The 24,498-nt window shown below is 38.2% G+C and overlaps 1 protein-coding gene across 2 annotated transcripts in view; it reads left to right on the forward strand.

Annotated features, from left to right (window-relative positions):
• Window positions 1-6,269: 6,269 nt before the first annotated feature.
• DMTF1 (cyclin D binding myb like transcription factor 1) overlaps window positions 6,270-24,498 on the forward strand; it is a 43,823-nt gene continuing 25,594 nt past the window's right edge. The window contains exons 1-4 of one of the 2 annotated variants that reach the window (XM_027574205.2): window positions 6,270-6,413; window positions 17,122-17,244; window positions 18,626-18,742; window positions 20,486-20,608. In XM_027574205.2, coding sequence (XP_027430006.1) covers window positions 18,634-18,742; window positions 20,486-20,608 — 232 coding nt within the window. In that variant the 5' untranslated portion in view covers window positions 6,270-6,413; window positions 17,122-17,244; window positions 18,626-18,633. The remainder of the gene's footprint in view (window positions 6,414-17,121; window positions 17,245-18,625; window positions 18,743-20,485; window positions 20,609-24,498) is intronic. The other variant, XM_027574206.2, reaches the window with a different exon arrangement.

Raw genomic sequence — 24,498 nt, forward strand, 5'->3', positions numbered from 1 at the left:
AGGAAAAGGGGTTTAGATGGAGTGCCATACGCCCCAGAGAAAAAGCCTAGAGGAGAAATGTGAGACAAAAGAGGATCTGGAAGAGCCTGATGTGTGGGCCTAATTAGGGACAGTTTGTTCTTTGCCCTATTAGCATAGGAATCCCCATCAGATGTCCAGAACTTCTTGAAAGCCATCCAGTACAACCCACGAACTGTATTAACATGACTCAGAAACTGTGTGGAAAGAAAATGGACTACTCAGTAATTGTATTTTTCATGTACCTTGAACAAAAGCCCTTGCAAACATCTTTTTCATACCATCCAAGACGCGAGATGATCATCAAACAACAGAACCTGCCTCTCAGTATATGAAACGCTTTTGCATTAATATATCACCTTTTATAAAAGAAAGGTAATTTCATCAATATTCTATCACTGATGAGTTTCAAGAAAGTGTTATAAAAAATCTAGAGTCCAAGAGAGTTAATTATAACTAGCAAATGCCGCAAATACCACAACTGTGCTGTAAAATACTTTTATAATATAACTTCTATTTGGGGTAGAACTATTTCTTTACAAAATATTTAATGCCTAATTAGGTAAATCCTAGGATAATATTAAAAATCTCTTACATTCCCTAGGTATACAGTGATGAAGTACTAAGGTAGAAATAACCTAGATGTGTAACTACAGAAAGTTGCCCTAGACTTCAAATTATATTATGGATAGTCCTTACAATGATTATGCAAGTTAAAGATAATATGGTGTTACTATAATAAATTTAATTTTATTATTTTTTTATTTATTACTAAAAAAAAAATTTTAAGTATACCCATTTCTCCCACCCTCCTCCGATCACCTCTGGCAGCTATCAATCTGTTATCTATACCTATGAGCTTGGAGTTTGTTTTGGGGGGGAAGGGGGTATTTGGTTGTTGTTTTTTTAAGTTTCCACATATAATCATATGGTATTTGTCTTTCTCTGATTTATTTCACTTAACATAATACCCTTTAAGTCTATCCATGTTGTCACAAATGGCAAGATTTCATTTTTACGGCTAAGTAATATTCCATTGTATATATATATCATATCTTCTTTATCCATTCATTCAGTCATGGACACTTAGGTTGTTTCCATAGCTCAGCTATTATAAATAATGCTGCGATAAATACGGGGTGCATGGATCTTTTTGAGTTTGTGTTTTCATTTTCCTCCAATAATCACCCAGAAGTGGATTATATGGCTATTCTATTTTTAATTTTTTGAGGAACATCCATTCTGTTTTCCATAGTGTTTGCACCAACTTACATTCCCAACAGTGCATGAGGGTTCCCTTTTCTCAACATCCTCATCAATGTTTATTTTTTTAATCTTTTTGATAATAGCCATTCTAACGGTGTATAGTGATATCTCTGTGGTTTTGATTTGCATTTCCCTGATAAGTGATGTTGAGCATCTTTTCATGTACTTGTTGGTCATCTGTGTCTTCCTTGGAAAAATGTCTATTTATATATTCTGCCAATTTTTAATCAGATTGGTTTTTTTGCTATTGAGTTGTATGAGTTCTTTACATATTTTGCGTATTAGCCCCTTATCAGATATATGATTTGCAAATATTTTCTCCCATTCAGTAGGTTGTCTCTTCATTTTGTTGATGGTTTCCTTTGCTGTACAGAAGCTTTTTAGTTTGAGGTAGTCCCATTTGTTTATTTTTGCTTTTGTTGTTTTTGCTTTTGGTGTCAGGTTCAAAAATCACTGCCAAGACCTATGTCAGGGAGACTACTGCCCATGTTTTCTTCTAGGATCTTTATGGTTTCAGGTCTTGTGTTCAAGTCTTTAATCCATTGAGTTAATTTTTACATATTATGTGGCCCAGTTTAATCCATTTTGAGTTTTTATATATGATGTGGTCCGGTTTCATTCCTTTGCATGTGGCTGCCCAGTTTTCCCAATACTATTTATTGATGAGCCTGTCCTTTAAACATTGTATATTCTTGACTCCTTTGTCATAAATTAATTGACCACATATGCATGGGTTTATTTCTGGGCTATTTTGTTCTATTCATCTATGTGTCTGTTTTTAAGGCCAATACCATACTGTTTTAATTAATATAGCTTTGTAATACAGTTTGGAATCAGAGAGCATGATGCCTCCAGCTTTGTTCCTCTTTCTCAAGAGTGCTTTGGTTATTTGAGGTCCTTTGTGGTTCCACAAAAATTTTAGAATTCTTTGTTCTATTTCAGTGAAAAATGCCATCAGAATTTTTCAGGGATTTCATTGAATCTATATATTATTTTGAGTAGTATGGACACTTTAACAATCAGTATTAATCCTTCCAACCAATGAGCATGGAATATTTTTCCATTTATTTGTCTTAAGTTCCTTCATTAATATTTCATAGATATCAACACTCAGGTCTTTCACCTGCTTGGCAAATTTTTAGGTACTTCATTCTTTTTGATCCAGTTGTAAATGGAATTGTTTTCTTAGTTTCTCTTTCTGATAATTTGTTATTAGTGTATAGAAATGCAACCAATTTTTGTGTATTGACTTTGTATTCTGCAACTTTATTGATTTATTAATTCTAACAGTTTTTTGACAGTCCTTAGGATTTTACATATATAATTATCATGTCATCTGCAGATAGTGCGTTTTACTTCTTCCTTTTCCTATTCTTGCCTAATTGCTGTGGCTAAGACTTCCAATACTAGGTTGAATAAAAGTGGTAAAAGTGGGTATTCCGGTCTTGTTCCTGATTTCAGAGAAAAAGCTTTCAGCTTTTCACCACTGCGTACGGTTAGCTGTGGGCTTGTCACATATGGCCTTTACTATGTTGAGGTACAGTCCTTCTATATCCACTTTGTTTTTATCATAAATGGATATTGAATTTGCTTTTAAAATTATATATTAGACTAATATTAAAATACATTTGTTTTCCCCAATCTTAACTGACTTTGGAAAAGGTAGTTATGAAAGAAACTTACCCACAAAGGGAGAATTAATTATGAGGATGGGCTTGACTTTTTCAGGGAATTAACAGCAGAGTGCAGCAGAGTGCAGGCTGCAAAATTTTGCAGAGGACAATGTATAGACAGACTATAATTAAGGTATCACTCTGTCATGCCTTGGTGAAAAAGAATCCTATATGGTTATGCTTTATGAAAAATGTGGCTAATTAGGAACCACTTCCTTGTAAATGTTAATCTTACATAGGTAATTATTATTTCATTAGAACTGCTCTGAGAGTAATTGCTTTTCTGGTTCATTTTTAAGTGCTTACTACACACGTCAGGCTCTGTGCAATGCATGCCCACATTATTTTGGGAGGTAGATTTTATTATTCCCATGTTTTGAAGGCAAATGAAACTGAGCAGTGAATTGCCATACCCACTAGAAAGCAATAAAGCCAAGATGCATACTCAGGTGTAACTTCAACATCTATTCCCCAATACAATCCTACTTCATGGTTTTGCTTACATATTACTCATGTACCCACTTAAAAATTGAGTGGTATATGTAATAACCAAATAGGATACAGAGTATCACATATTGGTAATAAATTTAGATGTAATAAAATGCTGCTTCTGGCATTTATTTTTGAAAATCGGTCGAACATGTCCATTTTCCTCTTCAGTAAAGACTCTGGAAACTGGTTGAAATAACTTGTTTTTACAATAAAAAAGACTGTTGCCAAAGTGTACTTTGTGAGCTGCAAAAGAGTAGTAGAGCTCAGAGCATGGGCTCTGGAGCTGAGGATTCAATTTTGACTCTATGACTTCTGCTGTGTGCCCCTGACATTTTTTCACTTCTTTTTGGTTGTCTAAAACAGGATTCATTTGTAATAACTGTACTAATGCATCTGACACTTGTGAACATCAAATGAGTTTAATACACGTAAAGCCTTTGACACATAAACACTCAAAAAACTCTGGCTCATGTTGTCCAAATCCAAAGGCTTATTTCGCACTTTCATTCTTTCTTTTTTCAAATAGACTTTTTTTTTTAAGACAAGTTTAAGATGCACAGCAAAACTGAGAGAAAGGTACAGACTTCCCATATACCACCTGCTCTACACATGTGTAGCCTCCTCCATTATTATCACCCACCAGAATGGTACATTTATTACAAATGAAGAACCAACAATGACACATCATTATCACCCAAAGGCCATAACTCACATTAGGGTTCACTATTGGTGTTGTACATTTTGTAGGTTTTAATAAATGTAGAAGCACTTGTATCTACCATTTTAATATCATAGAGCATTGTTTCACTGCCTTAAATATCCTCTGCTTCATGTATTCCTCTCCCCAGCCCCAAAACTTGGCCACTACTGATCTTTTTTACTATCTCCAGTTTTTCCCTTTCCAGAATGTTATATAGCTTGAATCATACAGTACGTGACTTTTTCAGATTGACTTATTTTACTCAGTTATATGCATTTAAGCTTCCTTCATATCCTTTCATGGCTTGATAGTTCATTTCTTTTTAGCATTAGATAATATTCAATTGTATGGATGTACCATCTATCCCGTCACCTAATGAAGCACATCTTGGTGTCTTCCAAGTTTTGACAATTATGAATAAAACTGCAATAAATATCTGTGTGCAGGTTTTTATGTGGACATAACTTTCCAACTCATTGGGTAAATATCAAGGAGCAATTGTTGGATCATACAGTAAGAATGTTTAGTTCTGTAAGAAACTGCCAAACTGTCTCTCAATGTGACTGTAGCCTTTTGCAGTCCCACTGGCAATTAATGACAGTTCCTGTTGCACATCCTCACAAGAATTTGGTGTTGTCTGTGGCTTTTATTTTAGTCATTCTGATAGGTGTATAATAGTATCTCATTATAGTTTTACACTCCTTTTGTGAAACCCAACGATTGTGACTGAAAAATTCTTTTACCCCAAAGAAGAGCATGGTTATGTGGACTACTGTTGGAAACTATGTACATTTGGCTTAAAATCTAAGTATGTTTCTAAACCCGTTTCGTTGTGTAGTTTTTTTTACCACCACCACCAAGTCTTTCAACAATACGTTGTAGTTAAAGGAAACCACAACTGCATAGAAAAATCAAAACATGCTTAAATAATGGCGGGGGGGGGGATTACTAAGCATTATTAACCTCATTAGCTACTTAAGACCAATTCGGGAGTGCATAATCACATTCTCCATAGCCTTTTTTTGACCTTTACGACTGAGACGGACTACATTCCCCTTGTGACAACGTAGTGGGAGTCTACACATAGTTGTTGGAAGCAAGAACATTAGTCAAGTCTAACTTTGATAACTTCTGTCATCTCAGGACAGAAAGACTACAATAAATCTAGTTTTATAAAGAAGTAAAACGAGATCGGAATCATACAGTTGTAACAGGTTCGGACCACTCCACCATTAAGATTTTCAAACTCGAAACTCTTTAAAAACACAATCTCTGCCAGGGTCTCACGGAGCTTCTGAAAGACTGGTCTAGGGAATAGGCCCGACCATTGGTCCTTTCTAAAAGTTTCCCACGTAATTGAAGGGCAGCTGGCTTAGAAAAGACAGTGCTTTAAGACACACTGGGCCTTAGGGCGCCTGGGTGGCTCAGTTGGTTAAGCGACTGCCTTCACTTCAGGTCATGATCCTGGAGTCCCGGGATCGAGTACCCCGTCGGGCTCCCTGCTGGGCGGGGAGCCTGCTTCTCCCTCTGACCCTCTTCCCTCTCATGCTCTCTACCTCTCATTCTCTCTCTCTCAAATAAATAAAATCTTGAAAAAAAGAAAAAAAAAAAAAGACGGACTGTGCACTAGAGTAGCATCTTGCTACGCTCACAGAGGACAACTTTTGACCAGAACTGCATCACAGGCCCAAAGCGCCTACGGCAATGCAAACTGTGAGGGGCCAGAGGTAATTCCCGGCTTTCTTTTTCATCTAGACAAGGCTCTCATTCCGTTCCACGCCTGGGTGTATCCGCTCTGGAGCCTGGCGAATTTCTGAAACTCGGCCAGCTGGGCCCAACTGCTCCCCGAGCCAGAAACACCACAGTTACGCCAAAGAAAGATGGGCCTCCTTTACAGCATCAGCAGCGGAATCGTCGGTACCGAGCTTTCCTAGTAGGTAGAGAGAAGAGAAGCGGATCACAAACAAACGCCACACAGACGGGTCCCCGAAGCTCCGTTAACCCGGGACTTTTTTTCAGCGCTCGGACTGGGCCGGAAGTGACGCGAGCAGTCAACACGCAGAGCAGTCCCAAGGGAGAGGAGAGCGGGAGGGGGAGCGAGCGGGGGCTAGGGGCGGGGCGCGGTCGTAGCTCCGTTTCCGGTGGCTCGTCGCGCTCGCTCACTCCAGCTGCAGCCACTCTTGCCCGTTGCTGCTTCCTCCATCCTGGTATTTTTTGGAGCCTCCATCCTGGTTCTTCCAAAGTGCCCGGACCCAAAACAGGAAGTAAGTGCGATGGAACCTTCAGGTCCCAACCGCCGCCAGGGCCGCTCCGCCCAGTGGAGCCTGTCCGGCCCCCTTGCTGCCAGCCTGTTCCCGCCGACCGGCGCAGGCTGTGGGCAACTGGGCACTGCGGGCGGGGTCGGAGCTGGGCCTTCATGATGCTGAAGCTGCCGTCCCCGCACGCTCAGGCCAGGGCCTCCCTCTCAGGGCCCGACCCGCGGCGGTGGCTCGGGCTACAGAGTGGCGTAGAGAGCGGCCGCCGAGGCGCAGCAGCGATCCGGCGGGGGCGGAAAATGGCGGCTGCTTCGGAGGAGCTAAATGGCGCCGGGACCCCTGGGGGTGGGGTGGGCCGGGAGCTTCGGTAGAGAATTGGACCCGAGAATGCGGAGAGTAATGAAGCCTTAGTTGCTTTCTCGTGGTGTTCCTTTTTTGTTTGTTTGTTTGTTTGCTTTTTGTTACCTTTTCGGTTTTATGTAGTCCAGTGAAGGAGAGGTGGGCTTGAGAGAGTTGGGCGGGTCTCGTTTCCCCCCTCCCCTTTTTTTTCCTTTTACCCTGTTTGCGTCTTAGACTCTTCCATCTTTTGGGGTTCGTTCTAGCTCTGCTATTCATGGCCCATGCAGAGGCAATCGAGGTTGCTGGCCGTAGTTATCTCTGTCAGCCTCTCTTAAAAAGGACTAGCACTGACTGCGGGGAGAGTGTCCTAGTCGAGCAGAGAACCGTAAAAGGCGTCTGCAAAGTAGTAATTGTCATATTTTGCTGAGTTCTGAGGAAGTTTTTAAATTTTTTAATCTTGTCCTTTAAAATGGACTTTGTTTTGACCCAGTCTCTGGCGTAGATTTGAGAGTGGGGTGGCCAGGTGCCGCTCTATGCAGTTGAATGATACAGCATCTGTTTTTACAATAAAAATACTCGGTGAAGGTAAGGAGAGGGTGATAATTACATGAAATGTAAGTCAGGACTCTCTCTCCCTTTCCGTGTTTGAATCTGGAAATTCAAATTCGGTGTGTGGTTGCTTTTCTTGTAACTTGATTCATCGTCGTGTACCTCCTGACAGTAGGCGAGGCTGCTTGTTGGGACATCCGACAAAATTCAGTCTGTAGGGTCTTTCAAATATGCAATGTTTTAAGCATAGAATAATACCATTTCGAATTTTTTTATCTTTTACTAATTATATCTTTATTTTTAATTCGTGCAAGGCGATTAACCATTTATAGCTTTTAAGCTCCAGTCCAAGTAAGAAAATACTCTTCCATTGTGTTGAAAGTTTTACAAACGGGAAATCGTTTTTTCTTTTTCAGTTAAAGGTTTTCATGTTTTTCCGTTAAGATTCTTTCTTTGAGCCGGCTTTCAAGTTGCTTCTAATAATCTTTTTAGTATTACTGTTTTGTTTCTTAGTAATTTGAGTAATTACCACCACTTTAACATTTAAAGATTATGTGGCGATAAATACCAAAAACAGCGTTTTACTATGGTGGCGTAGTGATAAGAGCGCATTAATTAGGTTAAGATTCAGAAATTTAATTAAGATTTCGGAAAAAATTAAAATGCAGTTCCTTAACCTTGTAAAAAAATTGTCAGGCTGTTTGAGAAAAATTTGGTGTGAGAATTTTTCGTTCACCAGGGACAATAAGTAGCTTGAATTTGTCTGGAAAAATTTACAGTTATGAAAAAGATGTTTCATGTTTATCTCATTATTATTACTTCCACAAACTTAATGTGCCACCAAGAAGCTAGTTTTTTGTTTTGTTTTGTTTTTACTATTTTAGTTAATAGGCTCACCCCAAAACAGGCTTTTTGGGGCTGATCTAGAATCTGCATTTTCTGCGTGAATCTCTTTATTTGATTGGAGTTGAGCTAGATGGTGGAGCCAAAATGCTATTGCCCTGTTTTCATCTGCAGTTAATCAGTAAGTACTGGGCATTGCATACTTGCTTAGAACTTCAAGTTCGTACTTAAGCAGTTAGACGAATAAATATATGCTGTATAAGTATTTTCCACAGAACGTTCAGGTCTTAAGAAATATTTTGAGGGGAAGCAATCACAAGAACGTTTTGGAGTTAGGATTTGATCTTTGAAAGCAGAGTATGGCTGGGAAATGGTTACTAATAGAAAATTATATCAAAAGAAGGCAGATGTCCTCTTGAATCTTTAAGTTCCCCCCCCTTTTTTAAGGGTCGGTTGGTTGGTTTCTTTGTTTTCAGACAGAGCAAGTTTATGTGATTTCACCCCAAGGCAATGGGAGAGATAAGCCTTATTTGTAAGGTTAGATATTGCTAGTTAGTATTGAAATACAAACAACAAAAGCTTTTCCTTTTATTCATTTATCTCTCTAACATCTACAGACGCTAGTTTTTATTAATGTTGTAATAAAGTTGTGTGTTCTGACAATAACTTCACATTAATTATAAACAGTTGCTTTTGTCGTGCTCCATTAAGTACATTGGCTTAAAGTTAACACCTGTGAGGATGAATACACTAATGTGAAACACTAGCATCCCTAGGGATTTACAACCTGGCACATAGATGTTAAAAATTTAGGAGGGTTGGGAAGTGTTTTTTAAAGTATTGAGCTCCTAGATCATATTGAACACACATTTATAACCGTTCCAGGGACAGCAAAACTTTAGAACAACAATGAAGTTGAAGAGTTGTCTTTTTTTTTTTTTTTTTTGTCTTAGAGGCTACTTATTTAAGATGGGATGCTTTGCTTCTCAAAATGGAGTTTTATTTTTAAATAGTCAATCTTCTTTTACTACCCTAATCTCTAACACTTTTTTTCCATATAAAAGGTTTGCTTAGGGATTGGTGTACCTCTAAGTGCTTTGCAATTTCAGTTCCAAAGCTCTTTTTATTCTCAAGTGATGGGAAATGACCTGAGAAAGTTATGAACCTATTGCTGTGTTAAATGATAGATTTATTAAACGTGGCATTTGTTTGCTTTCATATCATTCCCTCCCCCCACCTTTTTTTCCCTTTTGTGAAGAGAATTCTTGTAATAGAAATCACAAATAGGTTTTGATTTTGATTGGATTCCGTAAAGATAACTAGAAGAAGGAACCTGTTTATCATGTCTGCTGCTTCAAGTTTGTGGAAGGATACCCCATTCCAGGACAGAATTCCCAAAAGAAGTTGTCAGGAAAAAGCACACTAGAGATCCCTTTATGAACAGTTTTTATTTTATTTTTTTTAAAATAAAACTTGTCAGGCCATTCTTCCAAGCCCTGGGTTGTCAACACTAATCATTATTTACCGTCACGTACTATGTAGCAAAAGAAATGCTTATTATGTTTATTTACTGCCTATGTGTATGTTAGTCTCTGTCAAGAAAGTGTGCTTTAAAAATAAACTTCAGTGTAAATCAGAGGACTCTGGTGATAATTTGATGTATTTCCATTTAAAGAGCTTCTAATGGTGCCTTGCATAAAGTGCTCGGTTTTGAATGGATAAAATTTTTAAATGTAGCCAAATATACATTATAAATTCTTAAATCATGCACTGGGTGAAAAATGGTCTCTTTTTAATCAGCAGTATGGTTTTATTGTCAAACCAGGTATGAAATGCACCTTGAAATGAACCATACTGCCAACTAATTCTCTTTGATAATAACATTGTTTTTCAGTAGTTGGTTAATTGGGGGTGCTTGGGTGGCTCAGTCAGTTAAGGGTCTGCCTTCTGCTCAGGTCATGATCCCAGGTCCTGTGGATTGGGCCCTGCATAGGGCTCCCTGCTCAATGAGGAGTCTGCTTCTGCCTCTCCCTCTGCCTCTCCCCCAGCTTGTGCGCGCGCTCTCTCTCAGGCTCAGTCTCTTCTTTCAAATAAATAAAATTTAAGAAAAAAGTAGTTGGTAGTTGAAATCAACATCTTAAGCAACTAAAGCCTTTTATAATAAACTCCACAAACAATTTTTTTTTGACTCAGTGTGTAGTCATATTTTGCCATCTTAAAACTAAGCTATTAGGATCATTAGTTACCTTAGTATGCTTTTACCTACCTTTAGTATGCTTTATGTTCATTTATAGCTTTGCTTCTCAAACTTTTCCACAAAGTCTATAGAAGAGCAAATCCCCAGGGGCCTGGAATCACTGTACAAAGCATTCAACCTCAGTGTGAAGTGTCCCTATTCCTCTCTTGAATAAAACCAGTATTCGCAGCTTTCTATTCTGCCAACGATCTGTGTACCCATGTTCAGGATATAGGCACTTGTTACTTATTCTCTTCCACTAAGACGTTCTAATTAGCAAAGAGTTGTATTCTTTTAAAATATCTTAAAACATATCTTTAAATTTTTTATTACATATTACTGAGGAAATCCACTTAAAAGCATTTCCTAAGGCATTAGTTAATATGCAATGATAGGTATGGTGGTGGTCATCATGGGGTCTTCGTAATAGCACAACCTCAAACAAAAATGTTCATTTACAGGACAGTGGTTAGATAAATTTAGATACCATGTACCCATTAAAAATGCTTTGGAAGAATAAGTGGAAGTATTGGAAAATAGTCCTAATAAGTGCAGAAAAACAAAGTTCTAAAAGATGGAACAGTATGTTTGGAAGATCATCACAAAATGTTAGAGGAATATATGAATAACTTTTCTTACATTGGTTTAAGAAAAGACATCTAAAAATTAAATGTGGCCTTACTGACTTTTTAGTTGAATTACCCCAGAAACCTTGCATCTCAGTGTTTTTCAGTCAACTCATCCAATAAAATTCTAGGGTTACACGTTCTGTAGCTTGCTTGATTTCCCCGTATAAAAGTATCTTATAATACTGAATGCTTAGTCTTACCACATCTTTCAGTGTAGAATCCCGACTCCAAACTTGTAGGGTCAGCAACTTTTAGCTCCTGTGCTTTTCATGATCTCCGCTAAAATATACCCTCCCACACTTGGGACTGTTCAGAAACAGACAAATTTATCTACAAAACTAGATTCCAAACTAGAAAGAAAAGCCAGTTTTGGTTGTAGTTTTTGGAACATGCTTGACACTTCACTTGGAAAATTAGGACCATTAAAGGCCTACCTTAGAGATACTGCAAGTTCATTCCCAGACACTGCAATAAAGCAAAGATTGCAATAAAACAAGTCAAATGAATTTTTTTGGTTCTCAGGGTGTATACAAGTTATATTTATACTTTAGTTCATTTAAAAGCATGCAAGAGCATGTCAGAACCAATGTGCGTAAGTTAATTAAGAAATAAAAGATATTATCTGACCTTTCACTTAGTCTTAAGCACTGATCGCAGATCACCACAACCAATATACAGCTGTTGGGTGCTTAGGGGAGGTGGCCCCCTGGGCAGTTGAAAATCCCTGTATAGCTTTTGACTCCCCAAAAACTAATAGCTTACTACTGACCAGAAGCCTTACCAATAACAGTCAAGTAACATATATTTTGTATGTTAAACCTATCATATATTCTTACAATAAACTAGAGAAAAAAATGAGAAAATACATTTACAGTACTGTATTGTAAAAAATCCACATATAAGTGGACACAGGCAGTTCAAACCTGTGTTGTTCAAGGGTCAACTGTAATAATGAAAAAGTTGAAAATAGTTTGAGAATTACCAAAATGTGACACAAACACAAAGTGAGCAAATGCTCTTGGCAGTACCAATAGACTTGCTTAATGCAGGGTTGCCATAAACCTTCACTGTATTAAAAAACTTAGTGTCTGTGAAGTGTAATAAAATGAGTTATGCCTGTATGTAGATTTAGTTGATGGAACTACCAGTCTAAGATAATCCATTGAATAAGAACTTCACATCAATACTGGAATGAAGTAGGATGAAGGATTCACTTCTTTAATTAAATTCTGTATTAAGTACCAGATCCAGAGTTGTTCTTTTGTCCTACGTTAAATAGAGTTTTCATTCATTGGGAGTTCTAAGTGAAGACAAATATATTTCTCATTTAAGTGTGGATGTATTTCATTATAAATCTTTTAGGTCACATTTCATGTGTTCTTTTCTTGATTTTATTAGTATACTGTTGCTGTTCAAGATAGCTACCAAGTGATGGGTGGAAACGTGCTAAAAAGCCATTTCACCAGTTAAAATGGCTGTTAAAATTTTTTTCCTCTTGTTTCTAGTTAGTATAAAGATAGTACATACGGTATAACCCTTTACAGAGAATAAAGGGAAGACCTCAGTAGGCTGATGACAGTACAAAAGAAGACTAAAAAGTTGATGTATCTTTCTGATACATTTCCCTGATAAACCAAATAAGGAACAGGTCCAGAAGTTAAGCATAGTTTCGTGTTTAATGAATTAGAATGGAAGGCAATAAAATACCCAGCTTTGTACCTTACTATCACACGTTTATTCACCAACATTCCTTAGGCACTCTCATAGTCCTATCAATACAGATGTGCTTTTCTAAATAACAGCTCTCTAGACATTACTGTAGCTAGTACTGTCACTTGCCCTGAAAACCAAACCTCATAAAAGACCTGTTGTTTGTCTTGTCTCCCTACTTTCAATTCTCTACGTATTCCAATAGGGCTGCTGTCCCCAGTGTACCTCAGGTACTTTTAAGGCCACCAGTGTTCTCCATATTGACAGATCAAATAGTCACCTCTCCATCATCTTACTTCTCTGTTAACACGGTTGCCTACTTAATGCTCCTTGAAAAACACTCTTTGTGTCTCTTGATTAACACCTTAGTTTTCCTTCTGCATCACTAGCTGGAAATTTTCAGTCTCCTTTGCTTGTTTCTGCATAGCTTGATTTCTGCTGTTCGAGTCTGCTCTAGATTGATTTCCAGCTGTTCGAGTCTGCTCTAGATTGATTTCCAGCTGTTTGAGTCTGCTCTAGATTGATTTCCAGCTGTTCAAGTCTGCTGTAGAACTGGAATCTAGGCTGTCTTATCTAACCTCTCTGGGTGATACTATGTTTAAAAATTATTTGCCAGGGCTCCTGGGTGGTGCAGTGGGTTAAGCTCATGACTCTTGGTTTCAGCTCAGGGTTATGAGATTGAGCCCCATTTGGGCTCTGCGCTCAGGTCAGAGTCTGCTTGAGACTTTCTGTTTCCCTCTTCCTTTACCCTGCCTCCCCCAAAGTAAATAAATAAATCTTTAAAAAATGTGGGTGCATGCCATTTGTTTGTCTTGATATGTCTAGTCCTTGTTGAATTCCAGCTTCCAGCTGTCAGTGTGATCTCTTTGTGTGAATGCCTTACAACGTTAATCGTTCATTGTAATAGTAATAAAAAGACAATATATATCTGAGTGCCCCCAGACTCAATCAGCTGTTCAAGCCAAAAGCCCACGAATCAGCTTGAGCTAGCTCCCCTTCCCTTCGTGTCCTTCTCTTCATTCAGATCCTGTCCACACTGCTCCAAAATATACCCTCTGTTGGCTGCCGTCAGCAGTCCAAACGAGAATCCTCTCGGACAGCAGCTTGTCTTCATGACTTACTTATCCATTTTTCATACTGCAGTCTAAGTGATCTTTTAAAAATGTAAATTATATTCCCCAACTGAAAACCATCCAAGGAATGGTAAGGCCTTGTGAGACCTACCCCTGTCTTCATCTCCAACCTTCCATTCAGCTACTCTCCTTTATGGAAAGCCTCTGCCATACTGGCTGCTGTATTCTTTTGGTTTTTGGTGGTTCTCTTCCTGCAGCAGGCCACAGCAGGTCCCACTTTAGGGACTTCGCTATTATTAATCAGTTCGGTAGCTTGCAGTCACATGCTTGCAGTAGTGTCTCCTCATCTTGCTGAAGCACTGGAAAGTAGCCATTGAGGTACTGTTCAGTGTTGGTAGTATGATACTATTTCTGTAAAAAGAGTATGTGTAGCAAGAAGAGCTGTATTGACTTACATATGTATAAAATAGCTGGAAGGAAGTCAGAAATTGCTAACAGTTTACCTATAGAGGGAGGGGGACCGGGTGACTAGGGACCTGGAGCAGGAAGCAGACTTCACTGTATAACCACCTTTATCTTTTGAATTTTGAACTATGTAAATGTGTTACCTATTAAAAATAAATTTAAAATAAAACCAGATTAGTTTCTTAAATATTAATAAATACACTGACCTCCTAGCTCTAACTACAGTGGGGAAGACCTCAGGAAAGTGAGTCGAGAGCATATCTAAAGAGACAGTTAAAAAGGGGGGGGGGCACCACATCCCCAGTGCCTAGAGAGTGCCTAATATATAGTCGGTAAGTGATAAATATTTGTTCATTGAACAGATATGCTTGTTAATTTGCCAAGCACCTTAGAACCGCTTACTAGTCTCAAACATGAGCTGCCGAATTTTTAAAAATGAACCTAGATTTCTGATTTAAAGCTAGTACACTGCATAGGATTACCAGTAACCAATACAGGTTTTCAAGGATTAAATACTTTATTTCAGCTAGCTATTTTGGACTCCTTTTTTCTGGTATTATTATCTCACCATATCTCCATATTGTCTTAAATCTACCTTTATTTTTTTCTTAGTTTTAGATTAATTTGGGTCCTGATGAAATTGATTAAAACGCTAAACCAGTGACTACTTTGCACCTATCAAATGAGCTCTTATGCTGTTTTTTTGTTTTGTGCTTTCTTTCTTAAAAAAGGTTGCCAAGAACCTCACTGGTTTGGATATAAATTCAAACAATCTTCCTGGAAAACTGATTGCAGTATTAATGCAGGCAGGCCAGGCCTGAGGACTCAGAGGGGTCCCACAGGACCAGCCAAGGGGGTTCTAGGCTTCCCACAGGATGGAAATAAAACTCAAGGCAGCAAGAAGTGAGAGCGGAGTTGAATGAATATATAGAAGGGAGCAGATACTGACAGATGGTCTGGGAGACTCAAAGGAAAACGGGCATGAGTCTCATCTTTGCTGGTCTGGAGTTATTACTAAGGACAGTGGTCTGGTGTACATGTCCTCTCAGGCCTCCAGGAACTGGTCAAACAAGGACTAGTGCTCAGATGTCCTCCTCAAGTCACTTAATGGCCCTGGAGCCTGGGGTCTTGGCATCTGGGTGTTCAGAGTCTGTGGTCTTGGAAAACATTCACGAGGACCTCATCTGGCCACTCCTTAGATGTTATCAGTTGTGCTGGAAGTCTTCAAAGAAATCATTAACTCCTTGACCTTTACAAGGAGGACATACATTAAGGCATGTATAATGTGGGGGTGCAGGTCCTAACAAAATTAGAAGCAGGAAAAGGAACAAAGAAAAAAGAATAGCTTTTTTTTTTTTTTTCATGAGGTCCCTTACAGTTTCCCTGTCTCAGTGTGACTTAAGAGTTCTCAATTTTGGGATGCCTGGGTGGCTTAGTTAAGTGTCTGCCTTAGGCTCAGGTCATGATCCCAGGGTCCTGGGATCGAGCCCTGCATCAGGCTTCCTGTTCAGTGGGGAGTCTGCTTCTCCCCTCTGCCTCTCACCCTGCTCTTATGCTCTCGCTTGTGCACTCTCTCTCTCTCAAATAAAATCTTTTAAAAAAAAGTTCTAAATTTTGTCATATTCTTTTATGTAATAATTTCCATTAGTTAATACTGTTTAAGAAAATAGAGTGTATAAATGTTTCAGTATGTTTTAAGGAAATGAAAAATTAGGAACAACACAAATGTCCAGTGATGGGGCAGTTATTAAATAATGTCATGTTTTTTATGTGGTGTAAGTTTTACGTGATACCGAAAACTTCAGTTAGATAACCTAGCTTGGTTTCATCATACTTTTTAATATGAATAAACTCTAAAAAGCAGGATATAAATTTTCTTATACACTGTAGTGTATACACATTTACAAACACACACACACCAAAGAGAGTGAACTCTGCTTTTGGTAAGTTTATGGATGAGTTTTTTTAACATTGAATTTCTCCATCTTCTGCATCTTCTAACCAGCCTTTTGAGAAAATTTAATGGATTAGAAATAAGAACAACATGAAATCTAATAGCTGACTGGAGGTTTCTCTAGCAGAATCTGTACCTTTTCACTGCAGACTTACTTATGTATAGCAATTCTCAAAATATAACCATCCTGGAGAAAGGAGTTCTAATTAGAACACTGCTAAAATGGAAATTTCAGCTGTTAGCTTTTGCTGAAATACCCCTTAAATCTCAAATCGTGCTGAACTTCTTGATTCTTTGGATGACCCTTTGGGATTATAGGGAGTTTATTGAAAGAAACCTTTAAAAAACACTTCTGATTTTGTAAGTTTCACATTGGATTCAGGAGCTTGCTTACAATTTATCTTTTCTTTGTTTAGGGTTTCTTTTTTTCCCACAGATCCGGAGGCAGGATTGTTCACAGATATGATATAGTTTCTAATGCTTTAAGATGAAATACAGTATAATGTATAAGGAGGTGTTAGTAAATTACCTAAAGAAAAAAATATAGTTACTGGTAGTATTTGTGGTACTCTACACCCTGGATTAGGTTGCATGTACTCTTGTCTGCAGTTCATAGAGCCAGTAGCATACTTGAACCTCTTTTTTTTTTCTGAGAATATTTGCCTGTTGAGGGACAACTTGGGTTGAGAATCTTCCTATAAACTAACTTAATAGGTACAAGATCTCATTTCTGCCTTTCATTGGGGAATACTTTCAAAGGCTGATTTGATTTCTAAAAGGTCTATTTAGAAAAGAATTCTGGTTTTTGTCTTTTTCTAGTTGAGACATCACAGGCTTGAGGCTAGAGTGTCATGAACATACCAATAGAATATGATTGTTCTTATTTAAGCCTTATTGTGTAATGCTGTTACTTTTTCAGAGTGTTGCAGAGGTAGGAATATGGGAGAGAAGCAATCTGGATAACATGAAAGTGATGCTGGTGTCTAAGGGAAGGCGACTTGATTCTGTGGGAAGGGCTATACCTGATCCATCTATTTTCTAGGTAAGCCTGCATTTGTTCCGAGGACTTCACCTGTGTTTTGCAAATTTTGGTGATAACTAGATCATGATTTCTATTTATCTTTAATTTGGGGAATTTCATCTTTATTATTGTAAAATGACCGTTGTCCATTAAAACAGTAATTTGTATAGTAAAACCTGAGTGAATCATTGGATCTTTACCATGTGAATGTCAATAGTTTTAAGTTTTTCTGCCAAGGGAAAACGCACTTGAATAAATGGTAAATACGTGAACAGACTAATATGCTGTGGATAGGAGTCAAATAAATATTGAGTGATTAGTATACATACATTAAGGCTTATGGACTCTATTATTTAGTTGGTAAAAAGTGTGTGGACAAGACCAAAATTGAGTATTGAGGGAAAAGCTTAGTTGAACATTATAAGGTACACCCCAAAGACTTCAACCAGGCTCTTGATTTTAATTCAATACATTTCCTCCTGTCAACCATGAGGTATTGTATTGTGAGACTCTGATCATTCGATTTGTCTGAACAAGAGGAAAATAATATATGTGTGAAATAGCAGGTAAAGGCACTTTATTTATTTATTTATTTTAAGTTTTATTTATTTATTTGAGAGAGAGAGAGCATGAGACGGGGGAGGGTCAGAGGGAGAAAGCAGACTCCCTGCTGAGCAGGGAGCCCGATGCGGGACTCAATCCTGGGACTCCAGGATCATGACCTGAGCCGAAGGCAGTTGCTTAACCAACTGAGCCACCCAGGCGCTCCGTAAAGGCACTTTAAACAAAATCAGTTCTCTATTCCAAAAGAAGGCCTACCTCCATATCCATTTAAAAAAGCAGTTTGGTCAGTGATGGATGTATGCGCTTATTTAATATCATGGAAAAAAACGTCATGAGGATAATTCCGTAGTGTTCTTAGTTTTCAGATAATAATAGAGCTTAAATACTTGTAAAAAGTGTTTTGGAGAAATAATTATTAGATTTATCGTAGATTTCTAAGTTACAAGGTTTACTGAATCTTCTGAATCTGAAGTTAAACATCTATTTGAATATATCACAGAATTGCCAATAAATAGTGGTGAGAGTTTTGCTAATAAGACATATTTTATGGATAAGACAACTTGGAACAGTCATTTTCACTGGATGTGGTAAAACCAAGTCTATTTAAAAAATAAATGCCATAGGCTTTTAATTAGAGAAGTCAGATTCTTGCAGATTATTACATCTCATTCTAAATAATGGGTATAACCTTTTGAAAGACAATTTTTGAAGTCTGAACTGTCCTTGCAGTTGAGCTGGTATAAATTGTGGGTTTTTTTGTGGGGAGGAGGGGGAAGTTGGAGGCTACTTTATGTTCATATTTGGAAATCATGTTTTAAATCTGAAATCTGTTCTACAGATTTGAGTATGAGCACAGTTGAAGAGGATTCTGACACAGTAACAGTAGAAACTGTGAACTCTGTGACTTTGACTCAGGACACAGACGGGAACCTCATTCTTCATTGCCCTCAGAATGGTAGGAGAACTTGCTGACATAGAATTGTGGATCTTTTTGAATTTTTGGATTTCATGTTACCTTTGATCCCTTTCACCCAGATAGACAGTTGAGGCTAGGACAGTAGAAAAGGGGGTTATCTCTTTGGATCATGAATTAACCTTAATTTATGTTTTTATTTTTTTAACATACCTTTGTATTTTTAAAATTTACCATAAATTTGAACTTTGAATCTCGTAGCTACAATCTGTTGCGCCTACAAAGATGATTATTTAACTGTAATATACTTCCCCTTTGATATCATTTGGTGCCTGCAGTGTATGTAGTACATTAGAAAATACAGAAGTAGTCCTGCCAATTTTTTTGCTAGTCTGTTAGAGGATTTTCCATGAATCTTTGAATAAGATTTAATGTGATTATCTGTAATCAATTAAGATTCCATAGCCTCGAGGCTTGTGATTTTGTTGTCACTTCTCTACCTATTCCTTATTTGTATTTACTTTTTATTTTGCTCTAAGTTTATCTTTGCTCAACCTAGGTTTTATCTTCTTTTCTCTCATTCAGTACTTAATTTCTGGTTATTTTATTCAAACTTGGGATTTTAACTACCACCTACCTATTAAAATGATTCAAACTTCTTTTTTCTGAATTCTTTGTGTTTCTCATAGACACCTTAAATTTCACATATTCCAAACTGAATTCTTTTACAAAATTCCCAGACCCAGTTCTCTTTCTCAGTCAATTTCATTACTTAGTAACCCAGATCATAAATGTGGGTAGGAATAAACCCTTCTCTCATCTCCTACGTTCATTCCATCATGAAAAGTTGTTGATGGTATTTTGTTTCTTGAGTCCATTGCTTCCTTTGTCTCAAGTCCCACTTTCTTAATTCAGAGTCTCATTTCTCACCTGGGAGGCCCTAGTAGCCTTTTAATGCTTCTCCCAGCCTGAATTCATCTTTCAAACTGCTGATGACCTTGCTCATGATACTCAGTAGTGTAGGAAGATTGGTTTGTTTGTTCTGTTAAGTGTCCTGTGGTTTGTACAGTACAGAGATGGGTATCTTCTGCACTTTCCTTCCAGCCTTGCTTCCTGCCACATTGCATATATCTGTGTCCCAGCGAGTCACAGCTGGCTTTTTTTCCTTCCATACCTTAAGCTTTTCATACCTCACTGTCACTGCAAATAATTATTCCTAGTGCCAGGAATGATCATTACCCCTGGCATCTGTTCATGCAAGTTCTTTACAATTTAAGACACCTTCTCCAGGAAACCTTCCTTCACCCAGAGTCTAAATTAGATGCCTCTCCCCTCATTCCACCTGCATAGCTCTTAAAACACTATTTTGAAATGGGTGCTTTAGTCATCTCCACTACCCTGTGAGTTCCTAGACAGGGAAGAGTATCTGTCATTGTTCTGTTCCCAGCACTCAGAACATAGTGGGCATTCAGTAAATATTTGTGAGTGATTTAAATAACCAGCCCTTGTCTTAATATGTGAAATATTTGGAAAGACAGGTAGTAGCACAGAAGTGTGATGTTTAAAAAGTGGCTCCTCTCTTCTCATAGTTGTTGTCAGAAGCAGAGGAGCTGAGGTTCTGCACGGGGGACAGAGAAGGCGGTGCCGTTTGGGGTCCTCCTTGCACAATTGGGTTAACTAAGCAAATTGATAAGAAGATTGTCTTACAGTTACTTGTTGGAAGATTGTGGGTTTTCCTCATTGGTTTGAAGATTTTGAGATTTTTGTTTTGTTTTGTTTCATTAGAAGCTGATGAAATAGACTCAGAAGATAGTACTGAACCTCCACATAAAAGGCTTTGTCTGTCTTCTGAGGATGATCAGAGTATCGATGGTTCTACTCCTTGCATATCAGTTGTTGCACTGCCACGTAAGTCACTATGTGTTCAGAACAGAGGTCCCTTTTGAAATCACAGTGTAGCTTGGGAGACGTGGAATTGGCATTCCAAGGTTGACTTAGACCCATTATTTTTCTCTTCTTTGAGTCAAAAGAACTCTCAACTAATACTTAATGAGTGGGCGTGGCTCTGAATGCTTCTACATATATTGCCTGTTTTGCTCTTCTCAGCCTTTTTTTTTAATTGTTGTCATCCTCCCCGCCCCAAACTTTTTTAGATGTTTTCTCCCGATCGTGCGCTCCCCCATGAAATGGTAATACCACAGATTTACTGTTGTTGTTTTTTAATGTCCTGCATGTGTGTATTGTCTTATTAATAAGGAGAATGCTTTCTTTCACCCACACCTCGCCCAGAAGCATGTGTACCCTCATTGAGAAGGCATGCTGTAGAGTAGGTATTATGATCCCTGTTTCTAATGAGGAAACTTAAGGCACAGAGAGGTATGAGAGTTTGTCTAAGGTCATACCCAGGCATTCTGGTTCTTAAGAACTTTAATTTTGCTCTCGGCATCAAGCAAAATCACATCTTCATCCAGTTGGAAAAAATGAAGATTAGGTTTTCATCATGGCAAACCTTATCTTCACAAGTAGATGTGCACTTTTTGTGTAGAGTTTATTGCTTATTCAGTTGAATAGAAAAGAAACCATAAAATACCCGTTTACTGTGAGACTTTATTCAAACACATTGTTAATGTTAATATTACTGATAATGCTTCCAGTGGCATATATAAACATAACCTATTTCTGGTTAAATGAGCTTTTCCTTCTAGTGGTGGTTGGTAAGATTTTTAAACTCCTAATTTGACCATCATAGCTGTGATCCACTCTTAAAACTCGATTCACCTGTCTGTACAGATACAATCCTATATGGGCATTTACTAAGCTAGAATTTTTTATCTTTTTTTTTTAAGATTTTATTTATTTCTTTGACAGAGAGAGACACAGTGAGAGAAGGAACACAAGCAGGGAGAGTGGCAGAGGGAGAAGCAGGCTTCCCGCCGAGCAAGGAGCCCAATGTGGGGCTCGATCCCAGAACCCTGGGATCATGACCTGAGCCGAAGGCAGATGCTTAACGACTGAGCCACTCAGGCGCCCCGAATTTTTTATCTTATTTTTTTTTAATTTTTTATTTATTTAATTGACAGAGAGAGAGACACACACACAGCGAGAGCAGGAACACAAGCAGTGGGAGCAGGAGAGGGGGAAGCAGGCCTCCTGCCGAGCAGGGAGCCCAAGTGGGGCTCGATCCCGGGATCATGACCTGAGCCGAAGGCAGACGCTTAACGACTGAGCCACCCAGGCACCCCTAAGCTAGAATTTTTTAAAACTCAAGATATAATTAACCTGTAACATTATATTAGTCTCAGGTGCACAACATAATAATTTGGTATACGTATATGTTGTGAAATGAACATAACAATTCTAGTTAATATCTAGTCACCACACATAGTTACAGCTTTTTCTCTTGTGATGAGAACTTCCAAGATCTACTCTCTTAATAATTTCCAAATATACCATAGAGTATTATTATCTATAGTCACCACATCCCCAGGACAGAAATGTTTATTTTACTAAGTCAGGGATTAGTAAGGGATTATTTTCACATAAATTATGACTGGTTAATTCATTTGGTTAAAGTTGACTACATTGGTCACAGTCACAGGTTCAAACTACAATTGATATTTTGTTCTATTTTATGGTGTTAGACTGAATCCTTCACACACTCACTCACTTAACTGGGTAGGATAATTTGGATGTGCTGACCTAGAAGCACCTGAGCTGCTTGATGTGGGGTCATAGCATCATCACGTTTGGAGGACATTCTGGAGCCTAACATTTACAGTAAGACTAAATTTATGAAACATGGGCTTGAAGTATTGTTCTCTAAATTGGTAAAAAAAAAAAAAAAATAGCATGATGATAAAATCAACTTAGGAAGACTTCTCCATTAAAAAAAAGTCACATAAAAACATGAAGTCCTGTGTCTGTCACCATCATCGGGAACTGACTGAATGGGTAGGTCATTGTTTGTTGGACTTCAGGGAAGTAAATATTATTAGTTCTTAAAGATTTAACTTCAAATTTAATTTTAATATTCAAGTTTTCATTACATGCTTTATAAAACTGATAAAAATTTATCTGATCCTTAAAAATCCTCTTAAGTCTCATGTTAATCATTCTAGATCACTTACCACTTCTTACTGCGATTATCTACCACCACATTTACTCCATTCCCTATTCACAGGACTCTTGGTGATTATTCATTTAGATGACTGGCGCAATATCTTAGCCTCTTCTACCTTTTATTCTCCATACTACCTTGTTTATTACTTCCACTGCCTCCTTTGCTGTCACCTATTAACTGGAGTCCATTTGTGATCTACTTCCAGCACTACGTCCTATGTTTCCAGGTTACTTCCTCTAATACTCTTGAATGTTTGCAGTCCTTTACCCACTAGGACCCACTGATCTTACCACTTTTGCATTATTATTTTCCGTTTGTATCTTTTGTTTCCTCCGCACCCACTTTGTTTTGTGGTTAATCATTATAATCACTCTTGCATTTACCCTCAGATCCTTTTTTCCTTCTCTCACTTCATTGTCCTTTAGTGAAACCACAACCATTTAACAGTGGTTAAATCTGTCTGGCTATTTATGTCTATACTGGCACAGCTAATTGAAAAACAGCACAAGCAAGCTAAGTGATCTTACTTTAAATTCATGATGATTAACTTGAAGTGGGCTCATACTGTTGACTGCCAGTCACACCACACTTACCAAATGGATATTTTTTCTCCTGCTCAGAGATGACTGTTTCATACATGCCTGAAACCTCTAGTATTTTCTCCACCTTTGTTACTCTCAGCGGATAACCTTGTTTCTACTTACTGAGAAAACTGAAGTAGTCCGAACAAGTTTCTGCAAGTTTCCTCTGCTACAAATACACACCCACATGTAGCCATGTCCATACATTCTGTCTTTTTTCTAGCAATGGCCAGCCCTTCGCTTTACTACCTACTCAGGAACACTGTCGCAGCATTTCTTTCCCTTCTTCTCTGAATCATCAGTTTTTTGTTCTCTACTGGATCATTCCATCAGCATTGCAAACATACTATAATGGCTTCTTTAAAATAAAATGTCCCTGGGATGCCTGGGTGCCTCAGTCGGTTATGCATCTGCCTTCAGCTCAGGTCATGATCCCAGGGTCCTGGGATCAAGTCCCAAGTTCGCCTCCCTGCTCAGCGGGGAGCCTCCTGCTCCCCCTGCTTGTGCACTCTCTCTCTCTCTCTCTCTCTGACAAATAAAATCTTAAAATAAAAAGTCCCGTTAGCCCACTTTGGGCTCCCATCTAACTTCTTTTCTTTCCTTTAGAACAGAATACTTAAAAAAAAAAAGAATTGATAGGCCTACCTCTATTTCTTCCTCCATTCTTCCTAAACCCACTCAAGTCAGGGTTTCACCTCTTATCACTTCACCAAAACTGTTCTTCCCAGATCTCCAGAGACTATCTTGTTGCTAAGTCTAGTGGTGATTTTTGTTTCATTCTTCTTCTTTACTTAGTCTAGCCACAATTTTTGACAATATTTGTCACTCTGTCTTCTCTAGAACATTTTGTCATTTGGTCTCCAGGGAACACATTCCTCTAATTTTTTTTTTTTTTCCTACCTTACTGTCTGCGCCTTCTGAGTCTCTTAGGCTAACCTGTTCACATCTCCCCAGGCTCTTAATTGGAGTAGTTCAGGACTCAGTTCTTAGGCTGCTTCTGTTTCGTTTTCTTTCACTCCCTAGAATTCATGGTTTTAAATCCTATCTCAGGTGATGATGCCCAGATTTATTCCAGTCCAGACTTGCTCTCAATTCTA

This window comes from Zalophus californianus, chromosome 12 (assembly GCF_009762305.2).
Source record: "Zalophus californianus isolate mZalCal1 chromosome 12, mZalCal1.pri.v2, whole genome shotgun sequence".
NCBI classification, from domain to species: Eukaryota; Metazoa; Chordata; class Mammalia; order Carnivora; family Otariidae; genus Zalophus; species Zalophus californianus.